This window comes from Vidua macroura, chromosome 7 (genome assembly GCF_024509145.1).
Source record: "Vidua macroura isolate BioBank_ID:100142 chromosome 7, ASM2450914v1, whole genome shotgun sequence".
NCBI classification, from domain to species: domain Eukaryota; kingdom Metazoa; phylum Chordata; class Aves; order Passeriformes; family Viduidae; genus Vidua; species Vidua macroura.
In genome coordinates, this window is record NC_071577.1 from 28,389,022 (window position 1) to 28,414,430 (window position 25,409).

A 25,409-nucleotide genomic window follows, 5' to 3' on the forward strand; every position below is an offset into this window, starting at 1 on the left:
TTTGACACAAACCATGCACAAGAAAATTATATGAAAATGCGAGAGACAGAATCTTAAGCGCAAATGGATTGAAATGTACGTGTGCAATTCAACATGAACTGAAAGAGAATTATCAGGAAACCAAGACAACTCTGCAGCCAAGGATGCCTTTAATGCACAGAAGAACATATGCCCTGCTCGAGAGGCTGGCAGCAGCTCACAAATGGGGGATACAATTGCTGGATGTCTCTCCTTGCACCACAATCAGTCTGTCAATGTAACTACAGAGATGTTCAGGCAGAGCTGGAGAAACAGGAATGCAACAAGGAATGACATTATTGATGCTGTGTGTATTATTTTGGGGCTTTGTGAAATCATCAGTCTAGCAATTGTTTGATCCAGGGGAATCATTCACATTTCAAGCTTTGTCATCTTTTAGACTTTTGTTAATAAATTGTAATTTTACCATTTATAACTGTTTTCTACTCATTATCATTAAGAAGTCTATTATTTAAAAGTGCTCCAGAGATTGTGATCTGAAATTTCTGCTTGACTGCTTTCCTCAAATTCAGTCTTCTCACCCCTGATTCAACTTGTTCCTGAAAGAAGTCATGTGGAGTATCCTGTATATCCTAATACTCACTAAGGAAATGGGAGAGGTTACAAGTCCTTGGATTATTTAGCCCATTGACATGGAGGGGGTACGACTGCTTTATTGAAAGTAATTGAGGGAAAACATTGCTAAGAGGGAAGGACTATTTAAGCAAAAGAACAAAACTGGCACTAGAACAATTTAGGCTGGAAATATATATAAGGTTTGCAAACATCAAACGAAAGAGATTTTAGAAAGCTTCCTAATTAGAAGAGAACATGCAAACTCCTTCAGTATTAGTCCACATCTTGCTATGGTTAGGAATTTAATTGTGAAATTATTGTGAACTCATTCCCAAACATTGGACTCAGTAATCTTAAGGGTCTTTCCTAGCCTAAATGATTCTATATATTCTATGTGTCTGTCAGTAGGTAAAGAGCTTGTTGTGAGAGGTTGTATTTTAATAAGTGGACATTAAAGACATTTTTAACCAAACCCTTTCATACAGAATATAAGTACATCAAAGGACCGGGTTGTGTTAAACCACGTCTTTGAACGCAAACCTTCCCATGGGCCACATATGAAAATCTTTATGTGGCCTGGAGGCACAATACACCTCATAATCTGGAAAGCTCCGGCACGGACCTTCAGGCAGTAATGACCCTCCGGGACATTTGCAGGGTGAGGCTGGGTGGCCATGTGACCAAGACGGAGGGTTACGACATTAAGACAACCCCACTGCTCCACTGTGGCTCATTTTTCCTTCCGAACGGAGCGGGTCAGAAGAGCAGCCTGCGGTTCCCACGGGCACAACCCCCTCAGCAGGACCCACAGGCGAGGCGAAGGCGGCGGGACAGCGGCGGGAAGCAAGCAGAGGCAGCGAGCGCCGCTGAGGGCTGCCCGGCTCAGCGCACCGCTACAGCCGTGACTGACGGCTCTGCGGACCAATCCGTGCTCAACGCCGCCTTCAGCCATGGTAAACCCAGCCAATCAAACCGCCAGGTGCACTCCCGGGCCCCCTCCCTCCTTTGGGCACATGGCGGACCAATAGCAGGGAGAGCACAGCGCTCGCCCTCCATCGGCTCTCGCGAGCTCTCGGGGGCCGCCTCCCGCCCGCCGCCGGGTGACTGCGCAGCCGCCATGTTGGTTGCTATGCTGCCCGCGTGAGGCGGGCAGGAGGGCGGCGATGAGGGGAGGAGGCTGCAGGTCCTCCCCCCTCCTCTCCCACGGGCGCTCGCTCGCTCGCCGGCAGGGAAGGCGCCTCCGCAGCGCCCCGGCGCTTTACCTCCCCCCGGTCCCATTTGCCTCCCGGCCGGGGCTGCGCGCGGGGCAGCCGCCGGTCCGTGCGAGGCAGTGCCGCGCCCCGTGAGGCAGAGCCCCGGCCCGTGCGGCCCCTCCGGCCGGTCGCTGTGAGGAGAGGGGGGGAAGGAGAGGCCGGAGGGTGGGGGTGTCCTCCGCCTTCCCCCCGGGGCTCCTCCGTCCTCTTCTCCCCCAGCTCTTTTTCACTCTCATTCCCCCGCTCCCTCGGCCCAGTCGCTGCAGTACGATGCGGCGCTCGCCGCTGCGGCGGGGCGCGGGGCGGCTGCTGTCGCTGCTCCCGAGGCTGCGGCTCGGGCGGGCGCTGCGGGAAGACTGAGGTGGGGGGCGGCGAGCGGCGCCTCCGCTCCCGGTCTCGATCCCGCGGGGGGTGCGGGCGCTGCGCGTGCCCGAGCGTCTGCGGCGCGCGTGCCCGTGCGCGCGCCCGCGGAGGCGGGTTGGGGGTCGTGCGGGGCGGCAGCGGCGCGAGCGCGCAGCCCCCGCGCCTCTTCCCTCCGCGCTCCCCGCTCCATCTGGAACCAGGACGTGGATGTTACATGAAGGTAAAGGCGGCCGCCGGCGCGCTCGGGGCTCCGGGCTGGGGGGGACGAGGGGTGCTGCGAGCCGCGTCTCTGTGCTGTAACCCACCCGCTCCCCCTCCCGCAACTTCGCGCTCAGGTCGCCGCGGGCGGGGAGCGACTCTGCCCTGAGCCCTTTTGCGTGGTGGGGGCCTGTGTGTGTGCGCTCTCCCTCCGGTTCCCCCCGCCGAAAAAACGGGAGAGCCGGCTCCCCTGTGGCGAAGGGGGTGTGGGGGTTGTGTGGAGCTGGAGGGGGGGACCGTAAATAGCCTCGAGGGGAACGAGCTGCGGAGGCAGGTCGGGGTCTCTAAAACGCAGTGAACTCCGCCGAACGCCTGAAACGGATTTTTATTTTAGCGTGTTTTATAAAAAACTTTGCGATCCTGTGCTTTCTAGGCACATGTGCGCGTTGCCCTGGTTATGGGCAGGGAAAATAGGTTTGAGTGCTGTCGTTGCATTCCTCTGGTACATTTTTAGTGTCTCCCTCGAGCAGAAGGCTTGTATAATCGCTGTGTCTGTATGCGACAGAGGCTTTTCGTGTACCTGGTGATGGGTTAACTCGTGCATGCTGTTGCAGCACCGGCTGGAAGAGGCATAACGTCTTTTTCCTTTCAAAAATCTCCAAGAGCTACTAGCTAAAACTAGATAGCTGCCAGTGTACGTGAGATGTTCCCACCTCTGGTCTGTTCGAAGGATATACATCGTTCAGATGTAAAATACACGTGAATGAACTTTATGCTGTTAGTTACACCCATCCAGGACTTCAGCGTGGCCAAGCTGTTAGAATTTTTTGAACTGTGAGATAGAAAATATTCGTGTGACTTGTGTATTACAGAAGTGCTAATGGATCTCTGCTGAAGAATAATTGTTAGACTGCAGTGTGCACATACATTTGCTCACCCACGGGGCATTTCTCTTGCCCTGAGCTAAACTCAGCGTTCAGTGGTAAGGGGGTTTTGTGAGTGCACGTTTGCCTGCTTGTTTTGGCAAATAAGTGCTCTGTAATGTTGGGAGCCACCGACGTGTTCACACGCATGCAGGCATTGTGTGCTCGTCACATGGTAAATGTGCGTTGCAGGAATACAGGAATGAGTTACATTAGAATTGGTAAACCCATTTCTTATTTGATATGTATACTGTAGGAAAGTTTTCCAGTTCATTGCTTGAACATAATATATTCAGTATTGTAATCTTATAGATGCCATTTTCTTGACAATGGATTTCTTGCTTCACTGACCTAAAAAGTTGTTTTTACATATTGGCATGACTCTGGCTTGCACCATGTTGATAAAATATGATTCTGGGTGATAAGCTTACAGATATGTACACGTGTGTCAATATGTTTCCCAGGCAAGTTTTTACTTCATAAACTCAGAAATGTACTGTTGGTCCAATTTTTTTTTTTTTGGCTGTAATTTTGTTGTCATTACAGTTTCTTTGTATTTTTAGATGATGTGTGTGTTTTTAATTTTAGTTTTTCTAAGTCAGATTAAACATTGAAATACAAATGGATATTCCTCACAAGCAGAAATGTATTAAATAATTTTACCTTTCAGTATGTTTTCCTTATGTTTGCAGTTAAATTTGTTTGGAATCAAATTTACCTGTTTAGGGTTTACTGGGATGGTTACTTCTTATTCAGCAAAATTGTCCGTGGAATGTATTGTTTGTTGCCATACTTTACAATTCTTATGTCCTGTTAATGTCTAATTTAGGTTGTACATAATAGTATTGATGAACACTCTTGCTAAAAATATTTCAGGGTTGGGTACACTTACACCATAGTAGCAGGAAAGTTAAGCCAATACTGTTTTTCTGTGACTAGAATTAATTAATTATTAGCAGCTATATTTTTAAAGTGTGAATAAAAACCAAAATCCTGTAAATTTAGAAGTAATGCTAAATTACTTATTCTAAGTAATTTAGAATAATGGCTCTGTGGAGTGGATGAGCTCTCTGTTAATGAGCAGGGTTCATGCAGTACTATTTACATGTCACTGCCATTAGCATATTTGAAATATATGGTAAGTTAATACTCAGGGTACCTCATTTTGGCTCAGATCCTGCAGTGGCCCCTCTTTGGGCAGATGGATCCACCTGCACAGAAGTTGCTGCAGGAACTTGAGCTCCAGCATTGGTTCAGTTGACATCAGGCCTGTGTTTGTCGTGGGCATTTGCTGTGTGTGAATGTTTGGTTGTGTTTGTGTGATGTCATAGGGGCTTCTGGGCATGCAGAGCTCCAGGGCTGGCAGGCTCATACAATGGTGTGTGACATGATTACTGGGGATAAAGGCACTTCTAAAAGGTTGCTTTCATATTAAAACAGCACTGCTGAAAGGTCCTGAGCAGCATCGGGGGCTCCATTTCACTGGGCCATTATTTATGGCTGTTACTTTATAAGGATTTTGTTGAGTGTACATGGGAGTTTTGTGCATTGGTTTGTGTGCACATATAGAAAGTGGGATGCACACTGAGAACTGAGGGGAGGTTACACTGGAGGGGAAGGTAGCCAGGATGGGTCAGGCCTCAGCTCACCTGTATGTGGGAAAAAGAGCAGCTTGCTCGGGGCACTTCAGGCTTTGGATGTGGTCAATGGGTTGGGTAAATGTCTTCTTAAAATTACAATGGTTTGAATATTCTGTTCTAACTTTTCAACTGGTCAAAACTTTAATTAAAACAAGCAGTAGACATGTGCATCACTTTTTTTTTTGTCTTGGAATCAATGTTAGACTATTTTCCTTAAACTGATAAATAGTACATTTCTGTGGTTTGTCTTCTTACTATCAATAGTTTGATCCTCTGATTCATCATGATTGTGTCTAGTTCTTCCCTTCCCTCAGTTTGGTTTATATTTGGTGCAAGATCATATGAATCCCATGCCTTCACATCCTGTTTCTATGTCACCTCACTTCCATTCTCACCAATTAAAAAATGGTCAAACAAGAGAATCTTTCAGTAGATGGTTGACTGGTTGTTTTTTGGTTTTTTTTGTTTTGTTTTGTTGTTTTTTTTTTTGTTTGGTTTTTTGTTTTTGTTTTGTTTGTTTGTTTGTTTGTTTGTTTTAATACAACACTTTCACTCTGGTGCTGTCACTTTTCATTAAATGGCCAGACAAAATTCTCATGGGTATTAATGTCCTCCGACCTAAATAACTGTAAAAATGGTTCATGTATGTGTATAATATGGACTTGTTCATGGGGGAAAGAAGGAAATGTGAAGGTGGAAGAGCAAAGGAAGGGGAGAATGGCCCAAGTAGGAGACAAAACCCAAGGAGCTCAGCAGTGGGCTGGTGATACAACAGCAGGTCTTTGCTGTCTGGACCAGCTGTTCATAGATGCTTGTTTGGGAACAGAGGCTGTTTTTCCTTCAGGACTTGTAATCCACTGAAGTAGCACAAAACCAATTTTCTCTAGGCTTTTGAAAACCTTTAATTTCTAGAACTTTGGAGTTCCTTTAAAGTCTGTATATATATCTATATATATATACACACGTCTATAATTATTATAGCATTATATATGCAGGTACATATTCAATATTTCCATCTTTATTTTGGAGAATTTCAGAATTAGAAAACTATTGCTGTTTGCCACTTACAAAATAAATTACTTCAAGTTTATTGCAGTTAAAGTGTTCACAGAAGTTTTATTGATGTGCTGACATACCAGAATTCAATGTCCAGATGTGTAGGTTAAAAGAATCTGGTTAACAGCACACTGAAATCTGTGCTGGTTGGATGCAGTGTCCCAGTGCATGCCACAGAATGTTACAGCTGCTGGTCACAGAGATTCACAGTAGATCAGACAAACATAACTTGATGAATTTCTCTTTGAAATGTGAGAATTGAACCAGTTTCTCCTTTCTCAGCTTATGTACCTTCAAACAAAGACTTGGTAGGGTGATGCAATTAGGCCTCTCTTGGCACCCTACTTTGTCTCACACTGCAATTATTCTTGGACAAGTTTACTGTGACTATTGGATGATAAATGCAATTCCATTTGTGTGGTTTATGAGACATTGCCATCTCTACAGTTACATGAGAAAGGGGGAAATGGCTAATATCCATTTAAAAATAAACAGTCTTTTGATTATGAGTATTTATGATCTGTAATGAAGAATGCTCTGGGAAATATTTTCACTGATTAGAGTGTGAAGTGAGCTCTTCATGGCCACTTCACAGTTTTCAGTCTGACCCCAAGATCGATGAGGAAGAAATAGACAACCCACTTCTTATGGCATGTGCATTCTTACATTGCCTTTCTGTGTATTTCTTATCTTTTTCAGAGTAACTAGATTAGAGAGTAATAACTGAATTATTCTGCATGACCAAAAGCCCAGAGCTTCAAATGACAATAAAATGTAGTGCTGCTACAGATTAACATTTTCATACTTGGAATTTTGATTTTTTTAAAAATTAATGGTGTAGATTAGATTTAAGGAGGATGTATTCAGTTTTCTTATTAGCCTGAGTTTTGGATTTTAAATTAAAAATTGCTAAATATCTGCTAGTCAAAACCTTGTTCTGACTGGTGCTTTTTCTTGGGAAACATCAGTTTGAAGTCTGAAGGTATTGAGTTCTATGTGATTTTGCTATTTTGTTTGATAGTGTTAATAAGCTAATTGGAAAAAAAATGTAAGCTCTTTTCTGGTGTTTGCTATGAGTAACAATTTTAATTGACTTGATTTTGTGCTGTTAACTGTGCTTGCATTAAGCAATGATCCTCATTTTGTCTCCAGAAAGATATTAGCTTTTAAGACAGTTGAGTGTATTTTAGCTTTTCCTGAGTCCTTTGGCTAGTTTTTTTGCATTAGTGTACCGACATCTCTCTGACCTACAAATCACCCACCCTCCCAAAAACCCACCCAACCAACCAAACCTCCAAAGAATGTTTTGTGTCTGCTGCAGAAGACAGACACGAGAAACAAATTATATCAGTAGTGCTCTGAAGCTTGTGTCAATTATTGAGTGCAAGAAAAGTTACATAAGTGGTGTTTTCTTAGATGAGAAAATGATACTTAGTTAAGTTGTTTGGTTTTTTTTATATCAGCTTTAAAACCAGAAATTGAAACTGTATCTGCAGCAGATTGCTGTCCATGCAGCAGCTGGTTAAAGAGCCTGCTGTGGCTCCTTTGTCTCAGAGATGTTCTGGCATACTTTGTCTTGGAGGAGGTTAACAAGCGAGATTTCTGTGTTTTCTGGTCACAGTGGAAGGTGGTATTTGCAAAAGAATCCAGCAAATGGATTTGATAACACTGCAAAGCTGTTTTTTTTCAAAGGAGAAATTCAAGTGTGACACACCAAAACTTGTGCTCGCTCGTATATGCCAACAGAGATGCAGTGCTGAAGTAACTTCATACTTAATTCAGGCTTGAATAAACTGGAAAGGTTGTTAATTCCTGTCCTTCAGGTAGAGAAATTATCACATGGTCAGTAAGAGCACCTGGAAAATACACCAGTCAGTGGAAGAACTGTTAATGCTCTCTGAAATTCCAACTTAGCACAGTTTTTTATCTGGACCAAGAGATAATTTCTTGATGGTGCTTTCCCTTATATTTTCCTAAGGCATGAAGTTGCAAAACATGTTAATTGTAATTAAGCTCTTATAACTGATTTGAACAAAAAATAATCCAAAATGTAATATATTTCTCTTGGTACCAAAAAAAAAAAAAAAATGCTTCTCAGATTTTACATCTATGATTAAATGCTTTTGCTTTTAAAAAATGACAATTTAGGAGGAAGATCACGTAATAAAACTGGGCTTGTTTTGTTTCTATTAGCCTTGTCAGTGAATTCAGAGATGTTTTTGGGGAAAAACCCTGCAGTCTTCCCATGAAAAATGGGCTTTGGAGAGAGTTAAAATTAACATATGTCACTTTGCATTTGTCTCTCTTGATACGTGCAACAAGCTTTTAGCATCATCTGAAAAACTGAGATATATTTTTGTCTTTTGATGTGTAAATAGGGTTAAAGTTGACCAATGCTGATGTCCAGTAATGTGTTGCATTGTAAGTTGTTTTTTCCCATACAAATTGTGTGTGTGCACTGCATATGCCAGCATTGTCTCTAAACTGCATAGAGCCTCAGTACTGCTCTTAAATTTTTTCTAGTTTATAGTCCCCCTATTTAGAAAACCTTTGCTCTTGGAGAAGAGATGTGTATCAATTTGTTTGACTTAAAAATAAAATTTTATGGAACTTGGCATTTGAATTTTAAATCTGTGGCCTGTAACCTCCAAACTGTGAGCTGCTATTAAGACTTCCCTTGGAAGAGGCTCTTGTCTTTTTTTTGGGAGGCAGGCTGCAGTTAGGATTGATGCCACAGTCTGTTTTTAGTACTTGAGTGCAAATGAGGCTATGGATGGGAATCCTAATCTACAAGTAATTCCCCACTTACTATGTTTTAGACTTGTGTGTTGATTCTGTAAGGAGACAGTGTATCCTGTTAGCTCATCCAAGTGCACCTGCTTTCCATGGAGCAGATCTCTTTAATATTTGGAAGGATGTAATATTTATAAAAATAAGGTTTTGAAAGACTGAAATTTGTCTGCCTCTAAAACTGAAGGGGTATATCATCTTTGTCTAAGTCAGGATAGAAAAGAGGAGAAGGACAGCTGCCCTATAATAATGTTAAAGTGTGTAGGGGTTTGGTAAGCATAATGAAAAAGGAGAGGTAAATCCTTTTTTTTAATTGTCCACAAATGTCATGACCTGTTGTGAAGTTTGTACTGAAATAATCATAGCACACACTACCACAGGAGGGAGAAACTGAAATGCGGAAGTTGTATTACAATGGAACAAACACACCCGTTATATTATGGGGTCTTACCTCCAAATGATTTGATTTTTTTTTTTTTTTTTTTTTTTTTTTGGCTTATTTGTTTCCTGTGGGCTTAAGTGAGACTACTGATTTAGATTTTTCAGTAGTAAGAGCTGGTGCAGTTGCTGCTAGTTGTGGTTCTGTCATCTCTTCTCAAGTTTGCTATACATGCAGCTAGGTGAGGAGGGACAGAACGTTAATGGTGGCAAAAGTTTCTTACCTTTCTTAACCCTTCCTAATTAATATTTTGCTTCTCCTTTCATTGTATGATAGGTTAAAATATACCATGTAAGTCAGATTTGTAAACTACTCAGGCTGGAAGTGGCCTTAGATGTTCAAATTTGGACTAAGGAAATAATTTTGGAGTTTGTTGTTGGGAAAACATTATTTTTGCTTTGCTTTCCCAGGTGGTGTAATGTGGTTACAATTTTTTGGCACCTTCACCTAATAGGTTTGCTATTACTTAAGAGACTTACAGTATTGGTGATACAGCCTCTTCCCTTTTCTCATGGTATAGATTTGAGTATTTTGTTCTGCAGTTCCTGGATCTGTTTGGGGAAGTGACCATGTGAGTGTGTGCCTGGGGAGGGATGCAGTGTGGTGGATCTTCCCTGGGTTCTTTTGGTAAAGCTATTTTTGACTTTCCACAATCCCCCTGCTTGCAGAAACTCTAGATTATGTTCAAGCTTTGCAATAGTTAAGTAAATTGTATAGATTTGAATAACAGACATCATAAGTATATTAATTAAAATATTGCTGCTTTCAAAAACATGCCGCTTGAAGGATTGAGAGATGTACAGTAAGAAAATGAGGTGTGAGTAACCACTAAGGATGTGTACATACAGTTACACTTAGAACAGAATTCCTCAGTAGAGGACTAGAAAATAGATTGAAAATGAACATCTGACAGAAAGTCCTCCAAGAGGAAATTCCTGCAGGAGAACTTCATTCTTGAGATTAATTAAATGTAAGATTAGAAATTCTCTAGATAGCTGTAAGCTATTTAATAAAACTGAAGTGAGCAATTAAAAGACTCAGTTGTAGTTAGTAGCAGAAGCATTGCCTCCTTTTAATGATCGTTGTGCTGTCCCCTCCCCAGTTATATAGGTTCTCCCTCCTTTTACAGGAAAGCTATATGGGAGCTCATTAATGCTGGATGCTTTCTGCAGGATTTTCATTAAAAGCATCTTTCTCTGAATAAGGGTGATGTAGATAATAACTTCTTTGGCATTGGAAGCACATACACGTAGTCCTGAGAAAACAGAAATAAAAGTGCTTTGTAGAAATTATACTAATGAAATGTATGTGAGAGAGTATCTTGAAAGAGAAACCTGATTAACATCTGAAACTTCAGCTCATGTTCAACCACCTTTGAATAGAACTTATGTTTCCAGTAAAGCTACTTTGTCAAATCTCTGTTTTCTATTTCTAAGTTACATTGATGTAAGCATTTTCCAATCCACCTCTTTACAGTATTTTTTTCCTTTGTTTGCCAGACAAACAGATTCATTCTAACTGTTGTGGGAAATGATTGTAGCAGCTCTGGTATCTGCAAAAGCCTTTTTTCACTGGAGTCTTTCATATTCATTTGAATATATTTTGTGTTGTGGTGTGCCATGATAACTGTGTGTGTTCCAGCAGTTGTGTACAATAAGCTGGGATGCATTATATGACCAGAGATCCATCCCTCATCGGATAGTGGTGTGTGATAGCAAATTATGTCATCGTGTTAGGGACACAGATGTGGAACTGCAGATTCAAAGAAGTTGCCATAGTTCAGCAGAATGAGTGTGCCATGAGTAATTAGGAAAAATAGAAAAAAGAATTCATATATGTATTGAGTAATGCTGTAATAATAATAATAATTTTAAATTGCTTCAAAATAAGATGCTACTTAAATTGCTGAAGAGCACTCTGTGGTAAGATTAATTTAGAAGTACTCATTACTTTCAATGAGAAAACAAATGTGGTTTCTATTAAAATAAAAATAGGCTGATACAGAAGTTCTGAAGATAAACTTATTAATGTTATTATTTTTCTGCTGTAAACAGAAAACTACATCCTAAAAATATGCTTTCCAGACTTAAATGTCTCTTATTAGTACTCAGAAAAACCCACAGTGAAACCTTTTCTTTTGGCAGTGTAGAAATATCCTTATTTTCTTAGCAAAATTAACAGAATATACACTTTGGATATATCTGTGTGCATAGTAAGTAAAAGGTCATCATATTGGGTGTATAGTGGACAAAAAGATGGAGTGATAGCATTTTAAAATTCTGTAAAATAAAACTATGTTTTACTATAGATTATATTTCAAGAATATTGCAAGTTATTTAGAAATAACCTCTGAGAAGCAAATACCAGTGTTTATGCTTCCTCTTCAGGAGTGATGGGGAAATGTATTTTGTATATTGTTTTTGTATTAGACTTATTTTCTGTCAAACCTTGTCATACATGCTTGCACTCCAAATAATGTTGAAATGTTCTGTTGACTTTTTGAAACTTTTTGGCAATGCGACACTCTCCATTTACTTTGTCCCTTGTTTAACAGTTTTTTGTGTGTGTTTTCAAAAGCACTTCCATTCACCATTCAAGGAATTCAATAGAATTCTAATAGGAACTGCACATAAATAACTACAGAAATCAATGCTTCAATTCAGCCAAGAGTTTTTTTGTGACTTCAAAAGCCACAAGAGCATTTATTATTAGAAACGTACAATTGACTTTTCTTGTATTATCATTTTGCATAGTGATTTGGTTTTTACCACCACAACAAGATGTTTGACAGTTTCATTTGAAAATGATGTATTTACATTCAGCATTCCAAAAGAGTGTAATTTTTATCTTTTCTCTCATGCTCTATTAATGTTATTTTGCATCTTGCACTCTGTGTTAAGGTTGTTAGTAAAATACTCACTGGTGGATTTTTCCTCAGAGATCAACCAAGTGTTAGGTATAACCTCCTGTTCTTACATTGTGATGAAAATGTAAAAATAATCTTCAAAGAATGGAGTTGTTTGGTTAATTTTCATCTGTTCAACTCATGCAGTGTAAAGCATATCCTCTCCTCCAAACCTAACAATTGCAGAAGTGACCAACCTGTGATTGTGCAGGGTTATGCTGGAACTACTTCCAGCCTTTAGTGTTCATATTACACCTCAGGCCATGTCATCTGGAACAGTTCCTTTGATCCTGAAGTTTTTAGGTGGGTTCTATGAAGTGAGATTATCTTCAGGGAGGTGGTTTGAGCACACCAGAAGCTTTAGAAAATTGATGTTTGTCTTTTGAAGTAGTCCAAAGATTATGTGATGTGAAGTACAGCACTCTGTGTTCAGTAATGCTTTACTGCCTTTTAAATGAGCCCTTTGAGTGGTGTTGCTTTTGGGCAGCTCGTGCAGTTCCCATCAGGTAATGGTACAGTGTTACCACCTGGGGAAGAGTTTTGTTCTGGTTGTCAGCAGGGTATTCAGATTAATGGATTTTTCTGTGTTCTCATTTTACTTTTCACTGTTGCTGATAGTTCAGAAAACCAAGTCAAGGTACCAGTAGTGCCTTTTAGATGACAGTTGCCTTTCCCCACCCTCCTAATCTCCTATTTTCTACTCACCAGACACTCTGGTTCTGTGTGAGAAGGAGGTGTTAAGAGCTTCTTTGTGGAATTTCATCTTGAGAACCAACTGATGCTGAGACTTGCTGCCACCAGTCCAGTCACTTGAGGTGCAGACCCACAGTGCCCTCCTCACCTACCTTGCTGCATGAGCAGGTGCACGTTTTGGCACTTGAGAAACATTTCAGTTTGGTGGAGACATAGGGAAGCATGGCCTGTCTCTAGTCCTTCTCTGTCCTAACACTTGGAGTGGAAAGACTCCTCAGATGCAACTTACACTGCACCCTGAGAAGTGTTTTGCTGGTGATGAAGGGAAAGAGAGGCAAGATAGAGTATGGTGAGGAGCAAGATTGGTAATACAGACAATGCAGAGCCATTTGTTGTTCAGTGCTGTCATTTGGAATTATATGCATTTAGGATTTAAATCCTGTCATGGTGTTACCATGCAAAAAAGAAAAAAAAGTAAAGTGAAATTAGATCTTCTGTTGGTTCCTTAAAGTTCTTCCCCATTTCCTTTTCCACTTCTAATTCAGATTGCATTTGAGTCAGCTGCTTTCATCTTGACACTTATGTCATTCAAGGATCCACAAAGTTAGTATGTTAATGTCTGCATTTCAACTGACTGATAGGTACACCAAAACCTATCTTAATTTTGTCACTGCAACATGAAGCTTCTTTTAATTTCCCAGGCTGTTCAGCATTTATCGAAACAAGATAATGGAATGTTGCTGGCACAATTTGTAAGGCTAATGTTTAAAGTTTATTAAACATGACTTTTTCTTTTTTCCTAAAACACTTTCTTGCCCTTCCTCTGTTCTTGTAGGTGCTTTGAATATAACAAATTTATAAGCTGGAAGAAATAATAATGGGCATCTAAAAATAGTTTAGTTAGGGAAACTTGGTTCTGCTAAAGGGCAAAAAATAATTTTAGATCTGTCTAAAAGTGAGCATCACTCTGTGTTTTTAGATTTATCAGTCTTCTGCTTCTTTATGAAAAACTGTTCATGACAGTAAGCAAGGCAAACCGAGTACTTCATGTTTTATTTGACATGAGTCAAATATTTGTGGGTATCACCAATCTTCTTTGGCATTGCTGTTCTTAGACAGCCAACCTCAAATATATCAGAAACATTTTGATACATTTTGCATCAAATGTTTGTCATTTGTTTTGAATGCAAGAAGGAGAAATAGAAGTGGAAAAACCAGAAAATACCAGAAGTGATAGGAGATGGAGAAGACTTGGAAAGCAGCAATCTATCCAGCTCATGCAAGTAGGTGCCAGAAAACCTGAAACATGAATATAATAAAATATAGTATTGGTATGGAGCAAGAATAGAAGTTATTATTTGATACAGCATAGTGTGTTTCATAGCTCCCCACTGTCAGGTAATCCCTTTATTGAATGTTGTTTCAAAGTATATACCTTGTTTGTGGAATAGGTAGTTAAAAATTTATCTCAGGGACAAAAATATGGTCCTAAATTTGAACTAAATCCTTCCCTGACCACTTTACTGTGTTTTGTACTTGTCATCCCTTTTCCAGAAGTTCTTTCTCCTCCCAGGACAGGGTCTGTGAGTGTGTTGCACTCCTCTTTACCATAATAAAAGAACTGAATCTATTATCTAATTGATGTAACATTGAATGTCTTAGTAAGCATTCTTTCAGCTATATATGGATAAAAATTGTGTTTCAAAGTGCTTGAAAGCTGTAATAGATTCAATTTCTGCAGTATTGTATGAAGTAACCTGAATTCTTTCTGGTTTATTATTGTGCCTTTTCAGGTGTTTCATTTTGGTAGTGCTTGGTATTGGAACAGTCTCTTGACTGTTCTTACTTGACCTGCATCTGGTTTAGGAAGTTTAAAACCAAATCCATTTGAAGTTTTGCAATACTGAGAATCATGAGAGAGGACCTTCATCTGTCCCGTGGGCTGTGCGCCTGACTCCGTATCCTCATCTGAGGAATTCCCTCTCTACAACAGCATGACATAGTTGGTTTATGTTTGTATCTTATGACCTACTAAAAATATTCTGTTTCCACTTACCTTCTAAGACCCTTTCAGCGGAATTGATATATAACCACCTTGTATGCAATTTTGGTATTTTTGTAGGGAATTGTGCCTGCTTGACAGAGTAAAGAAACTATCCAAACTTATGAAGGAAATTTATGTTTTCAGAAAATAGTTTTCTTTTATTATTCTGGATTGAAAGCTGAACATCTGAAGCCACTTGCCTTGACTTTTGGAGGAGGACTTTTTATTTTTATTTCTTGAGGAAAAAGGTTTTATGGAGTCTTTTTATGCATCTTAAACATCTTATGTATAAAAATAGAGGGAAGCAGAAAATATCAATATGTATGGAACATAATATTTGAACAGGTAAGAAATTAATTCATGTCATGGGATAGTTAAAAACTTCTACTCCTTGACTTGGACTCCAAGCACTTACAACTTATATTATGGAAAGTAAATTTAAAATATTATTTCAGTGTCAGTTTCCATTTTAGAAAGAAAACATTGCTCTCTGAAAATCATCTTTCAATTTGTAACCTATAGCTAACTAAGCTGTCTAATAGACAAGTACACCTAAATATATATATATATTCCTTCTCCTTTCCCTATGCCCAATTAAACATTGGCTACTGTGTATAAATATTTTTCTTCTGTAGCAATTACTGTTCCAAGACCTACACTGATGCCAGGTGGTCACTTTCCAGAAGATGTTAGCTTAGCCATGCATAGTTAAGCCCATGTCCCCTTGGCTCTTCTCACTGCTGTATTGCCTGCTGTTGTATTATTGACAGGAATACATCCCTTGAGCACTGCACATCCTGTGAAACAAGGTTATCTATGGCTATGCAGATTCCAACATGCATTTAAAAATAGAATTATTCTAAATGTTATGCATACTTTGGTTTTTTAAGGGAATCTATACATTCACTGGCAACTTAAGAGTTCTATTCGTACATCAGAAGCTTAAGAGCATGTGTACAGGTGGGGCTGCTCCCCACACCTGTGGGAGCCTGCAGCATTCCTGGAGGGAGGTTGTTTCATCCAACTGCCTTTGCCTTTGTAAGTCCAGTGCCACCATCTCAGTGCATGTCATGATCTGTCACCAGAGTGTGATGGGGGTGTGTGCTCATTGCTGGTGTGGATTGATAGGTTTTTGATTGGCATGGTGCAGCAGAAACAATCATGCAGGGGCTCAAGATCCAGGATGCTACATTTAAATATCTGTTTGAAAGAGCCAATAATGACAGATGTTTGGAAAGGAAGGAGCAGATCCTGCTTTCTCTCTTCCTTCAGCTGTTGGTGGTTTTCTTCTTTACCCACAACAGGTCTTCAGAGTCTGTCCCTGTACGTACAGTTACATGGCATTTTCAGGTGGGAGAAGATATATCAAGCAGCTACATAATCAACTTGGCCTTGCCTACCCACCCCCTGCTGCCTGAGCTGAAAGTTGTAAGCCAGTTACATTGGATGCACTGGCATGAAGCTCTTCATAGCACAACCTCTGTATTTCCATATATCAGGATAGCATTTGTTTTTCATTGGCAAAAGTGGCAATCATTATCTCCAATATGAGTTTATCTATTTGGACTTCGACATGTGCAGGATAAGAAAAATTGTGACTTAAAGTCTAGACTCCATCAGTATTCTGGCAAATGGTAAAACTGAGTGCACAGTAAGAAACTTAAATGAAAGTTCTGCTGCAGAGACTAGTTGTAGGAAAATGTATTAGCAACAGTTACAACAGTCTTCCTTTTTGGAAAGGTCTGCCAAAGTCATTGATGAAGATAAAATCCAACCTTTCCTGTGGTTGTGTGCCAAAGATGATATGCTAAAAGGATCATAGAATTGATGCCAAGTTCTGTGGGTTTTAAGAATTGCTTGTTAACTAGAGGAGATTTTTTTATTTGAGTTGCATAAATTAACCTTTTTTCTAACAATTCATCTTTTGTTTATGTGTTACTGTTCCTTGTTCATTTGTACTGTCATCGTCATTCTCCCCCCACCCCTCATGCACTCATGCACTTTTCATATCACAGGGAGAAAAATTTTGCATCAAAAGGGCTGGCACAGCACGTGCTGCAGATAAGAATGGGAGTGCACTCTTGGATCAGATAAAAGATCCGGAACTCAGTAATTCTGACACTGATGAATAACATGGAGACTATCAGACTCGTGTCCTGTATACAGAGAACCTTCCTTGATGTAGCCACATACAACTGATTCTAAATCCATTCCTAGGTTTGTGGGGTTTTAACATGTAGCTACATATAGCTATAACTTTTATTCTGTAGAATATTTAACTATTGTTAAATGTTCATGGTAAACCCAAACACAAAAGCATTTCTGGTATCTTTCAATCAGAGAAATACTGGGCTGAAAAAAGAAGGCACTAATGTGTTATCTTTTAAATAGAGTGTATTGTATAAGTTTAGTGTTCATTTTCAGAGCAAAAGAAAGAATGAGCATAAATTTGAAATTATGAGGATCATGTTGTTGATACATATGGATGTAACTATTATAAAAGACTTTATTCTAATGCCAGTACCTGATAAGAACAGCAAGAGATGTATGACCAGTGTGGGCTGCTGCCACTGACTCACTGTGTAATGACAGGCAAATTACTTGGTTTTCTGCATCTTGTTCTATTCCTTTATAAATGAGAAATAGTTTCCCAGTAAAACTCTGAGATCACTGGATAAAAGGAGATATTTCTTTTGAACGCCTACTGAGTATATAAATTTGAAGATAGAAAGTGCTGCAAATACCAGGTTCTGTGCAAGTCTTTTCCCAGTACAGGCACAGTAGGGTGAGTCTTGCTGCTCATTATGGGTTGTATTAAGCCACATTGTACTTTTGGAGACCTCTTAATGCACAAAAAAAAATAGGGGTTTAGGTCAGATTTAGCACTTCAGGGCATATTCTATTCAGTTTCTTTTTTTAGTTAAGTACAGCTTCAATAAAACTTCCTCTGGTGTCTGCACTGGTAACTACCATTACATTTTGTTTGATACGCCAGACATTGCACCGCCTTCAGATGAAAGAGTGCAGGGAGCCCTTTAGAGTAGTTTACTGTCAATCTCCATCACCTCCGTCATGTTATGTCTTTGGCTGCATTTTGTCACGGAATTTTCATAGTGTTTTGGGGAACTTGACCTTTTCAGAATTGTCTGTATTAACACGATAGTCTTAATCTTTCCCCTGGCACCTCCTGAAACAAGATACAAATTAGTGATTCAGTCACAAAACAAATCATGTGCCACTTGTTTCTTCCCAATGATTCTTCATTGTCATTGTTTGCTGTATTGTATGCAAGTCCTTGTGTGTTCAGTGGTGAAAGGGACCTAAATAATGCAGGAAATTTTAAGGGAGGTCTGTAGCAGTTAAGTAGGGAAATGATGCAACAGTTTCAGGTGTACACATATTAAGATGATTTGGATAAACATAAAAAGAAAGGCATTATTTCAGCACTGACATATGGAAATTAACAGGTTTGATGTGTGCTTTGTTTTTTTAATGAAGTTGTACTTTTATTGTGTCCATAAGTAGCTATGGAAATGGTAGGGAATACATGAAATTTCTGGTCTTCAGTGCTTCAAAGAAGAATGTGCTGTTGTCTTTTTTTGTGATTGCTCCTCTGTTTTTCCACCTTCATCTCCTTCCACTCCACTTGTCATCATTCTTAATTCCTTTTTAATTTGCTCACTTTCTTAGATTTTTTTCATCACATGAAATGCTTGCTTCTGCTTCATAATTAAAAAAAAAAAGATCCCATTGATGATTCTCGTTATCACCCCATTTTATCTGGCTGTGTTCTGCCCCATATTCAGGAAATACACAGTTGAAAGTTTCAGTTTTGAATTTATCTTCACATTTTCCTCATCTTTTCACCATTTTCCACCCTTTTATTCTTTTTTTGAAATGGCTTTTAACAAAATGGATGAGTGAATGATATTTATTTGGCTGGATGCTAATACCTTTACTGTTTTCCTTGTTTTGACTACGAAGGAAGCCTTCCTCTCTTCATGGCCACCTGCTGCCCTCCTTGTGCTGCTGTAGTGCTTTTGCCGCTGCACAGTGAGTCATATTGGGGAATTGGTCTGACTGAAGAATAATTTTGCCAAAATTGTGTTGCTTCTTATTTCCCCACTCTGGTTTACCATATGGCTATACAAATGGCTATGTCAGCAGTAGGGAAAGGATGATGCAAGGCTGGAAGCAAGAGGCCAGACTCAGGAGTGGGTCAGGGATGCTGTGTTAGCTAGCACTGCCAGGTTATGTCAAAATAAAAAGAGTTTGTTAGAGTAAAGTCTAGTTGTCTGTGATATTGTCACATCCTACTTCTAGAAATCCTCATCTCTGCTGCTTTTTTCTTTAACCTCTCTACCTCTCCCCCTTATATTTTCCAAAGCTCCTTGTTTATCTCTTTCTTAGAATAAGTGATCAATAACAGCATCAATAGAAAGCCTCCATTTCTCAGTGTGCTCAAGAGGTGAAGCCTGTTGCCCTCAAGATAGGTTGTAAACCTCCTATTTGAATAATTTTGTGTGGACATCATTAGTTAAACCTGTACTGTTTTTTTGCATGTACATACTGTACCATTTATGGTACATACAAAATATTTCATATCCCTGAAGTCAAACACGAGATGCTCTAGGCAAACAAATGTACTAAATAATCCCTTCCTTTTCTTAAGTCTGCACTTCATTACTTTGCATAGTTATTAACAAGCAGCATGAAAGTGTTTGGTGGTTTTTTCTTGTTTCTGTATTTCTTGGGGGATGTTAGTTTTACTCTACAGATATTAAACTGATATTGAAATGGTAAAATGTGCATCTGAATTTAAGTTACCTGCAAATATAATAATTTTCCTGAACTTAGGTTAAAGTGCACAAAAAAAAAAGAATTCTCCTCTAAATCCAGTTCTGCATGCTCCTATATGAATAGACTTATTCCAAACCTGTAAGTAATGGTGTGTCTACATGTCTTGAAGTCTCAAAACATCTCAGCTAATATGACAGTATTTTTGTTGTTCTTAAAAATGCATGTATATTATGTTCCCTCTGTTCCTGTACTTAGTTGGAAAAAAATAACAGAAAAAGTGGCATTGTTTAACAGTGTGATGAACAACATGGAGACAATTTTTGCAGCTTGGTGTGTACAACCTTTTAGAAAGGAGTGATATTTGTTAATCTCTGGTCAGTCATATGAGCTATAGTTCATTGTCTTGTCCATGCCTTCTTTCTGGCTATCATAATTCCAACTACTGACTTTGTAAATTTCCTTTTGTTTCTATACAAACGAATCAATGTTTGGTTCTTTCAAAGATTGAGCTATGAAGTAAAACAAGAATCTGAGTTTAATGCACTGAAACAGACATGAGCTCACTCAGGCTGCACATGACCATTCAGTTTTGGGTTTTTTCAGTAAATAGGTTATTTTCCAATGTTTAATACCAGGAATGGATGCACTGCCCTGATGAAAGTGAACCACCAAATTCCAAAGTCTTGAAGTATAATCCCAAATTGGAAATAGAAAGCAAACTGTCTGTGGCACGTAAGGTGTAAATAAATATGACGTTTTGCGGGTTCCTCTCTAGATCTTCTCCCAAAATATCCTGTGGCCTTATTATGTGTACACTTGGGGATCTGATGCCCATCTGATGCCAGGCTGGCAGCACTCCTCTGGGAGCTCCTTCCATCACCTTCCTCCTGTTCTCAATAGTTGTGTAATGTCTTTTTAGCCTGTATCAGTTCTGTATTGCTGGTGCCTGCTGATAACATGGATCTTCCTGCCTACTCTTTTCCATAAGAGTTCTTTTTTCCCAGCTGAAAGGAAGGCATGATCTTCATTCAGGAGTTGCTCTCAGATTTCTCAGGTAATACTTTCCTGGATCTGCTGCCAGTGGAGACAATGGTTGTGTTCTCTTTACCTTAACATTACTGACAAATTTTCAGCTATTTGTCTCCTGTTGCATTGCCTAGATTTCATATACTTTCCATAGATGCTGTGTTTTTATCTGTAAATGTTCTGAAAACAGACATTTAAGTAATAGCTCTCTGATCGTCTTTAACTCTGATATAGTTACTCTGGAAAGCAATTTTTTATTTGCTTAAACTCTCAATCATGTTCAATAGAAAATTGAAAGAAACTTCTTAGTGAAGCCAGCAAAACAGGAAAACAAGCTAACTACAACAGTGAATTTTAGATAAATGTTCAGACACCTACAATTTTAACACTTTTCTCATCCCTTGTGGTTGAGACTAAAAATTCATCAGTCCATGGAACTGCAAGATGAGATGTAAGAACCAGATTTGTAGTGGCATCAAAACTTGCTATGTAATGGTGGCATGGCTGCTCCTACTCCAGCTACCAACATCTTCCCATATCATGTTTCAGAGGAGTATTACAGTAATCTTACAAAGTGACTTAATAGAATATATAGTGGCAAAAATATTAGTGGCTGGTCGTAGATTTTTTTGAGTTATTTTGCCATAGTGACCACCATGTGACAGAGATGTCCAGCTAGTGTAGCTCTATATCTGTTAAAAAACAAAGCTTACAACACAGTATGCATAAACTGTAGGTTTGGGTGTATGTGTTCTTGAGCTACTTATTTTGGATTTCTTGAGAGCTAGATGGGATTTTTCTGCACTTTCATGAGCTCTGTCAGCACTTGCTCAGTCTAGTTGGCACCTTTTCATTTCTCTCTGGTTTTTTTCAGCAGATTTTCTTACAGAAAGGCGGATGATCTAAGACTGTGAAGAAATTCTAATTTGTGTTTCTCTTTATATACTTCCAGAGGACAGATGGACACGTCTGTTATTTAATAATGCTTATGTTACATCCTTCATGAGGAATCAGAATAGCTCGTAGCAGTCTGCCTGCCTGTCAGTAGCAGACACAAGCTTCTTGCTGATTCTGTGTTAAATAACAGGGATTTCTGCTCTCTGGGCTCTAGCTTTGAGTTTGTGAACAGAAAATTCTCAGAAGGGCATTGTAGATTCTTCATACTCTTAGCTGCTGAGAAGCTCCCTCAGATATTTTTGGGTGACCTGGTAAATAAGCATGCTGTGCTGGTTCTTGGAGAATGGGAACTACTTTTCATAAGGATAATGTGGTGGTGGTATTAAACTCTTTACCATTGCCTCTCTTTGTGATGTACATAACATCATGCTCATCATTCTTAAGAAGTTGTCAGAGCATCCTGACACCAATTTCTGCATCTAGAAAGGACAAGCCTTGATACATTTCTCTCCTCTGAGTAGTCAGAACTGAAGAACCCTTCAGATACTCTTCAGCGTGAGGCACCCAGCCATCAACTAATGCTGAAAGAGTCATGATGCATGGCACTGGCCACCCACTGTTCCATGGGCAGTGAATATTCCTGGCAGCCTCAGTTCAGTGATTGTGTGATCCATCTGGAGCTGCATCATTCCTTGGTTTCACAGGCTCCAGCTTTGGACCCACTAAAACTGACTTCTGGGGAGAGGACCTTGTACAGCAGTGGACAAAGGCAAAACTTGGCAAACCTTTAGTGGACGGTAAAGGGGCTCATTGATCTGTTTTTTTACTCTTTGCAACTTCCTGGAGCTACCGAAACATTTCCAGTCATGGGTCACCAGGATCTGCTTCCTGTGATCTAGGGAACAAATTTGTCACATCTTTCCACAGAAGGTATTTACAATTTCATGGTACATTATTGTTGGTGTTAGTGTGCTGACAGTTCTGAGACTCTTGAATTCTCTTGTTGTCATCCTGTTTCAACAACTGCATGGTTGTACCTAGGTGACTACTCCATATGTGTTTATCCATGGCAACAGACACTTGCTCAAGTGTACTTGTTCTGAAGTCAGTATTGCTAATGCTGCTGGTGTGGTGGCTAGAGCTCAGAAGGATCAATTCAATCTGGACTTTGTCAGACAGAGTGCTCTGCATAATCATAATGCAAATGTGATGGCTTCAGATCTCATTTTTTATTCTGTTAAAAAATGTAGTTTCTATGGCTGTTCCCAGGTTTAGCCTGCAATGAGAAATGAATGCTTTCCTATTTGTGGGTTGAAGTTTTTGCTTTTTCATAATATGGCAAGCTTTTTAATCTCTGTCACTGATCCACTGATTGTTTCAGAGAAGACATAACTGGGAAAACTGAACTAAGAAACCGGTGGTTTTGTTTTGGTGCTCTGCACTTGGTGAGCCTTGCTATTCTGGGCTGTCCTGTACATCTTTGTTAAGAGGAAGCTTGTTGCAAACTGAGTTTACCAATGCAGTTTTGAAAGTACTGAATTTCCTAAGGTCCCAATTTAAAGTACGTATTGCAGTGAAAGACCCGAGTCCCCAGAAGAACTGAGTCTGATCTGTGATACTCTGATAAGTCTGAATTGCTGTTTAGAGAGAAAGTGACTGTGTCTCATTGGTGAGTATGGTGGCTATTGCTTGTGTGATAGTAGTGTCTTCATTTTCAGAAAATACCTCTTCTGATCATTTCTGGGAGCATGGGGAAGAGCTTTGTGTCCTCAGATAAGCATAGTGCCACTGTTCAGAGAGACCTGTGCTGCGGACCAACATTCCTGCTGCTTCCACCTGTGGCTCCTTGCAGCTGCTTCTTAGGGGACCTGGGCTGTGCTGCAGAGTTGCCAGCAGGGAAAAATGCATGTGAATAGACTTGGAAAATAGCAGAAACCAGTTGCTTGGTTTTCTTTGTTAATGTGCACATTCCATATCCTGCCATATGTCCCTCTTCTATAGCCTTTTAATTCTGGGATGCTATAAAGAGTTGCATGTAAAGACTTTGGGGAAGCTGAGTTTAATTACAAAAGAGTGCCTAAAGAAGCAGGTGTAAGAAAGCCATTTTGGCCTGACTGCAGGGGCACATGAATAGACAGAGTTTTTAAACACAGTGCCCAAGAGGAGCAGTGCAGATGTGCTGACTCAGCTTGTTGCCCTTTAATGCAGTCTTCATTTGTATGTTGGTAGACTGTTCCTTCTCAGTGAACTTTGTACAATATTTTCACTGTAAAGAAAAGATGAGTGTTGTCTTTTATCACCTGAGTGTCTCTTCACACTTAGAATTGTTTAGGTTGGAAAGATCTCTAAAGATCATCAAGTCCAACAGTTAGATATTTAATCCAGCTTGATAAATAAAAAACTTTCTTCTCTTTTTAAGTATCAGATAACTGGACTTACTCATGTCACTGTCAACATGTTTGTGCATGTTGAGAATAAACTTTACTTAATCAGTTTTCCTTCTAGGTCTTCTGTTCTGAAAGTCTTTTTTGTTTTGAAGGAGGTTGTCCCTAAGCATTAAAAGCTTGACTTAATTTTGTTGGTGAAAATGACAAAAATAAAACACAGATTTAAGTCAACATGTATGTATGTATGTAGGAGACTGTTAGGGTGAAATAACTTGACTCTGTAGGTTCTTAATGAATTTATGTAATGGTTTGGAAGTCTTTCTGTACCGCATGTTAAAATGTGTGAAATTTAAAACCTTTTTAATGATTTTTGGTAATGCTGCATAGGTGATTAGGTTGCCATCCATCCTTTCCATTCATAACCACATGGAGAGCATCTCAGGAGAATGCATCAGACATCTGTGCTGTTACTCTGACTGTGGATGTACCTGGCAGGTCTGTATTAACCTTGGGAGCAGACTTGGACTTGTCTCTTGGCTACAGTTTTTCTTTTGCCTTCAGGCAGAACCTGTTTGATTTTCTGTGCATTTTGGGGACATTCTTGTGATTTCTGTTGCTGTTCCATCTTCTGTGCCCACCCCAAAGGAGGAGGGCATCAAGTAAGCCAGAGGAAAGATGAAATGTGATTAGAGAAATGGACAAAATGTAGGAAAGGGTTTGAGTGATGAAGGTAACTGAACAGTTAGAAGGGGGGCTGTAAGAGCCTTGAGAAGGAAGGAACATACATGGAAGAAATCTGGAGTATTTGCCGTAAGTGAATGGTAGAGAACTGATGGTTTAAGTGATGAATTATTACCTCTGTAGTTTCGACATGGCTGTCTCATCAACCTGTGAATCAGTAACCATCAAGCTGTGAATCTGACCCACATTTGTACCTGTCTATCCAGGGAAAACAACAGGAGCAAGAGCCAGGCTATTTTAAGATTTAATAAATTAGCTAAATTGCCTAATAATGCCTAATCACTTTTAAAGGAGGACCTAATTGAAATATGCAAAAATATAAGCTTAACAGTTTATATTTTATGTTCAACTTAACCATGTGCTATCTTCACTGTCCATTGTTATCTGTTATTTCTGTCAGGAATCACAACATACTTGCTAAGACAAAAAAATCTTGCTTTTCATGTCAAATATTTATGGAAGAATAATTCTCCCAAGGGACACAGTGTATCATTATAAAACAAGAAGGTATATTGGAAAAAATTGTACTTTTTATATTATCAACTTAATGGACTGGGTTTTGACCCTAATGGTATTCATAAAAATAACTCAAATATTCATTATTGTAACTTGTTTTCATTTCTGTGCAAATCTGTGTTGATACCTTTAAGCTTTTTACTG

General features: G+C 39.6%; 1 protein-coding gene across 4 annotated transcripts in view; it reads left to right on the plus strand.

Moving 5' to 3' along the window:
* Positions 1 to 2,313: 2,313 nt before the first annotated feature.
* The window catches only part of PTPN4 (protein tyrosine phosphatase non-receptor type 4), a 108,955-nt gene continuing 85,859 nt past the window's right edge, over positions 2,314 to 25,409 (plus strand). For all 4 annotated transcript variants that reach the window (XR_008437811.1, XM_053981766.1, XM_053981765.1 and 1 more), the window contains exon 1: positions 2,314 to 2,430. Coding sequence is in view for 2 of the 4 variants with exons in the window: in XM_053981765.1 (XP_053837740.1) it covers positions 2,418 to 2,430 (13 nt within the window). In the remaining 2 variants the exon portion in view is untranslated. The remainder of the gene's footprint in view (positions 2,431 to 25,409) is intronic.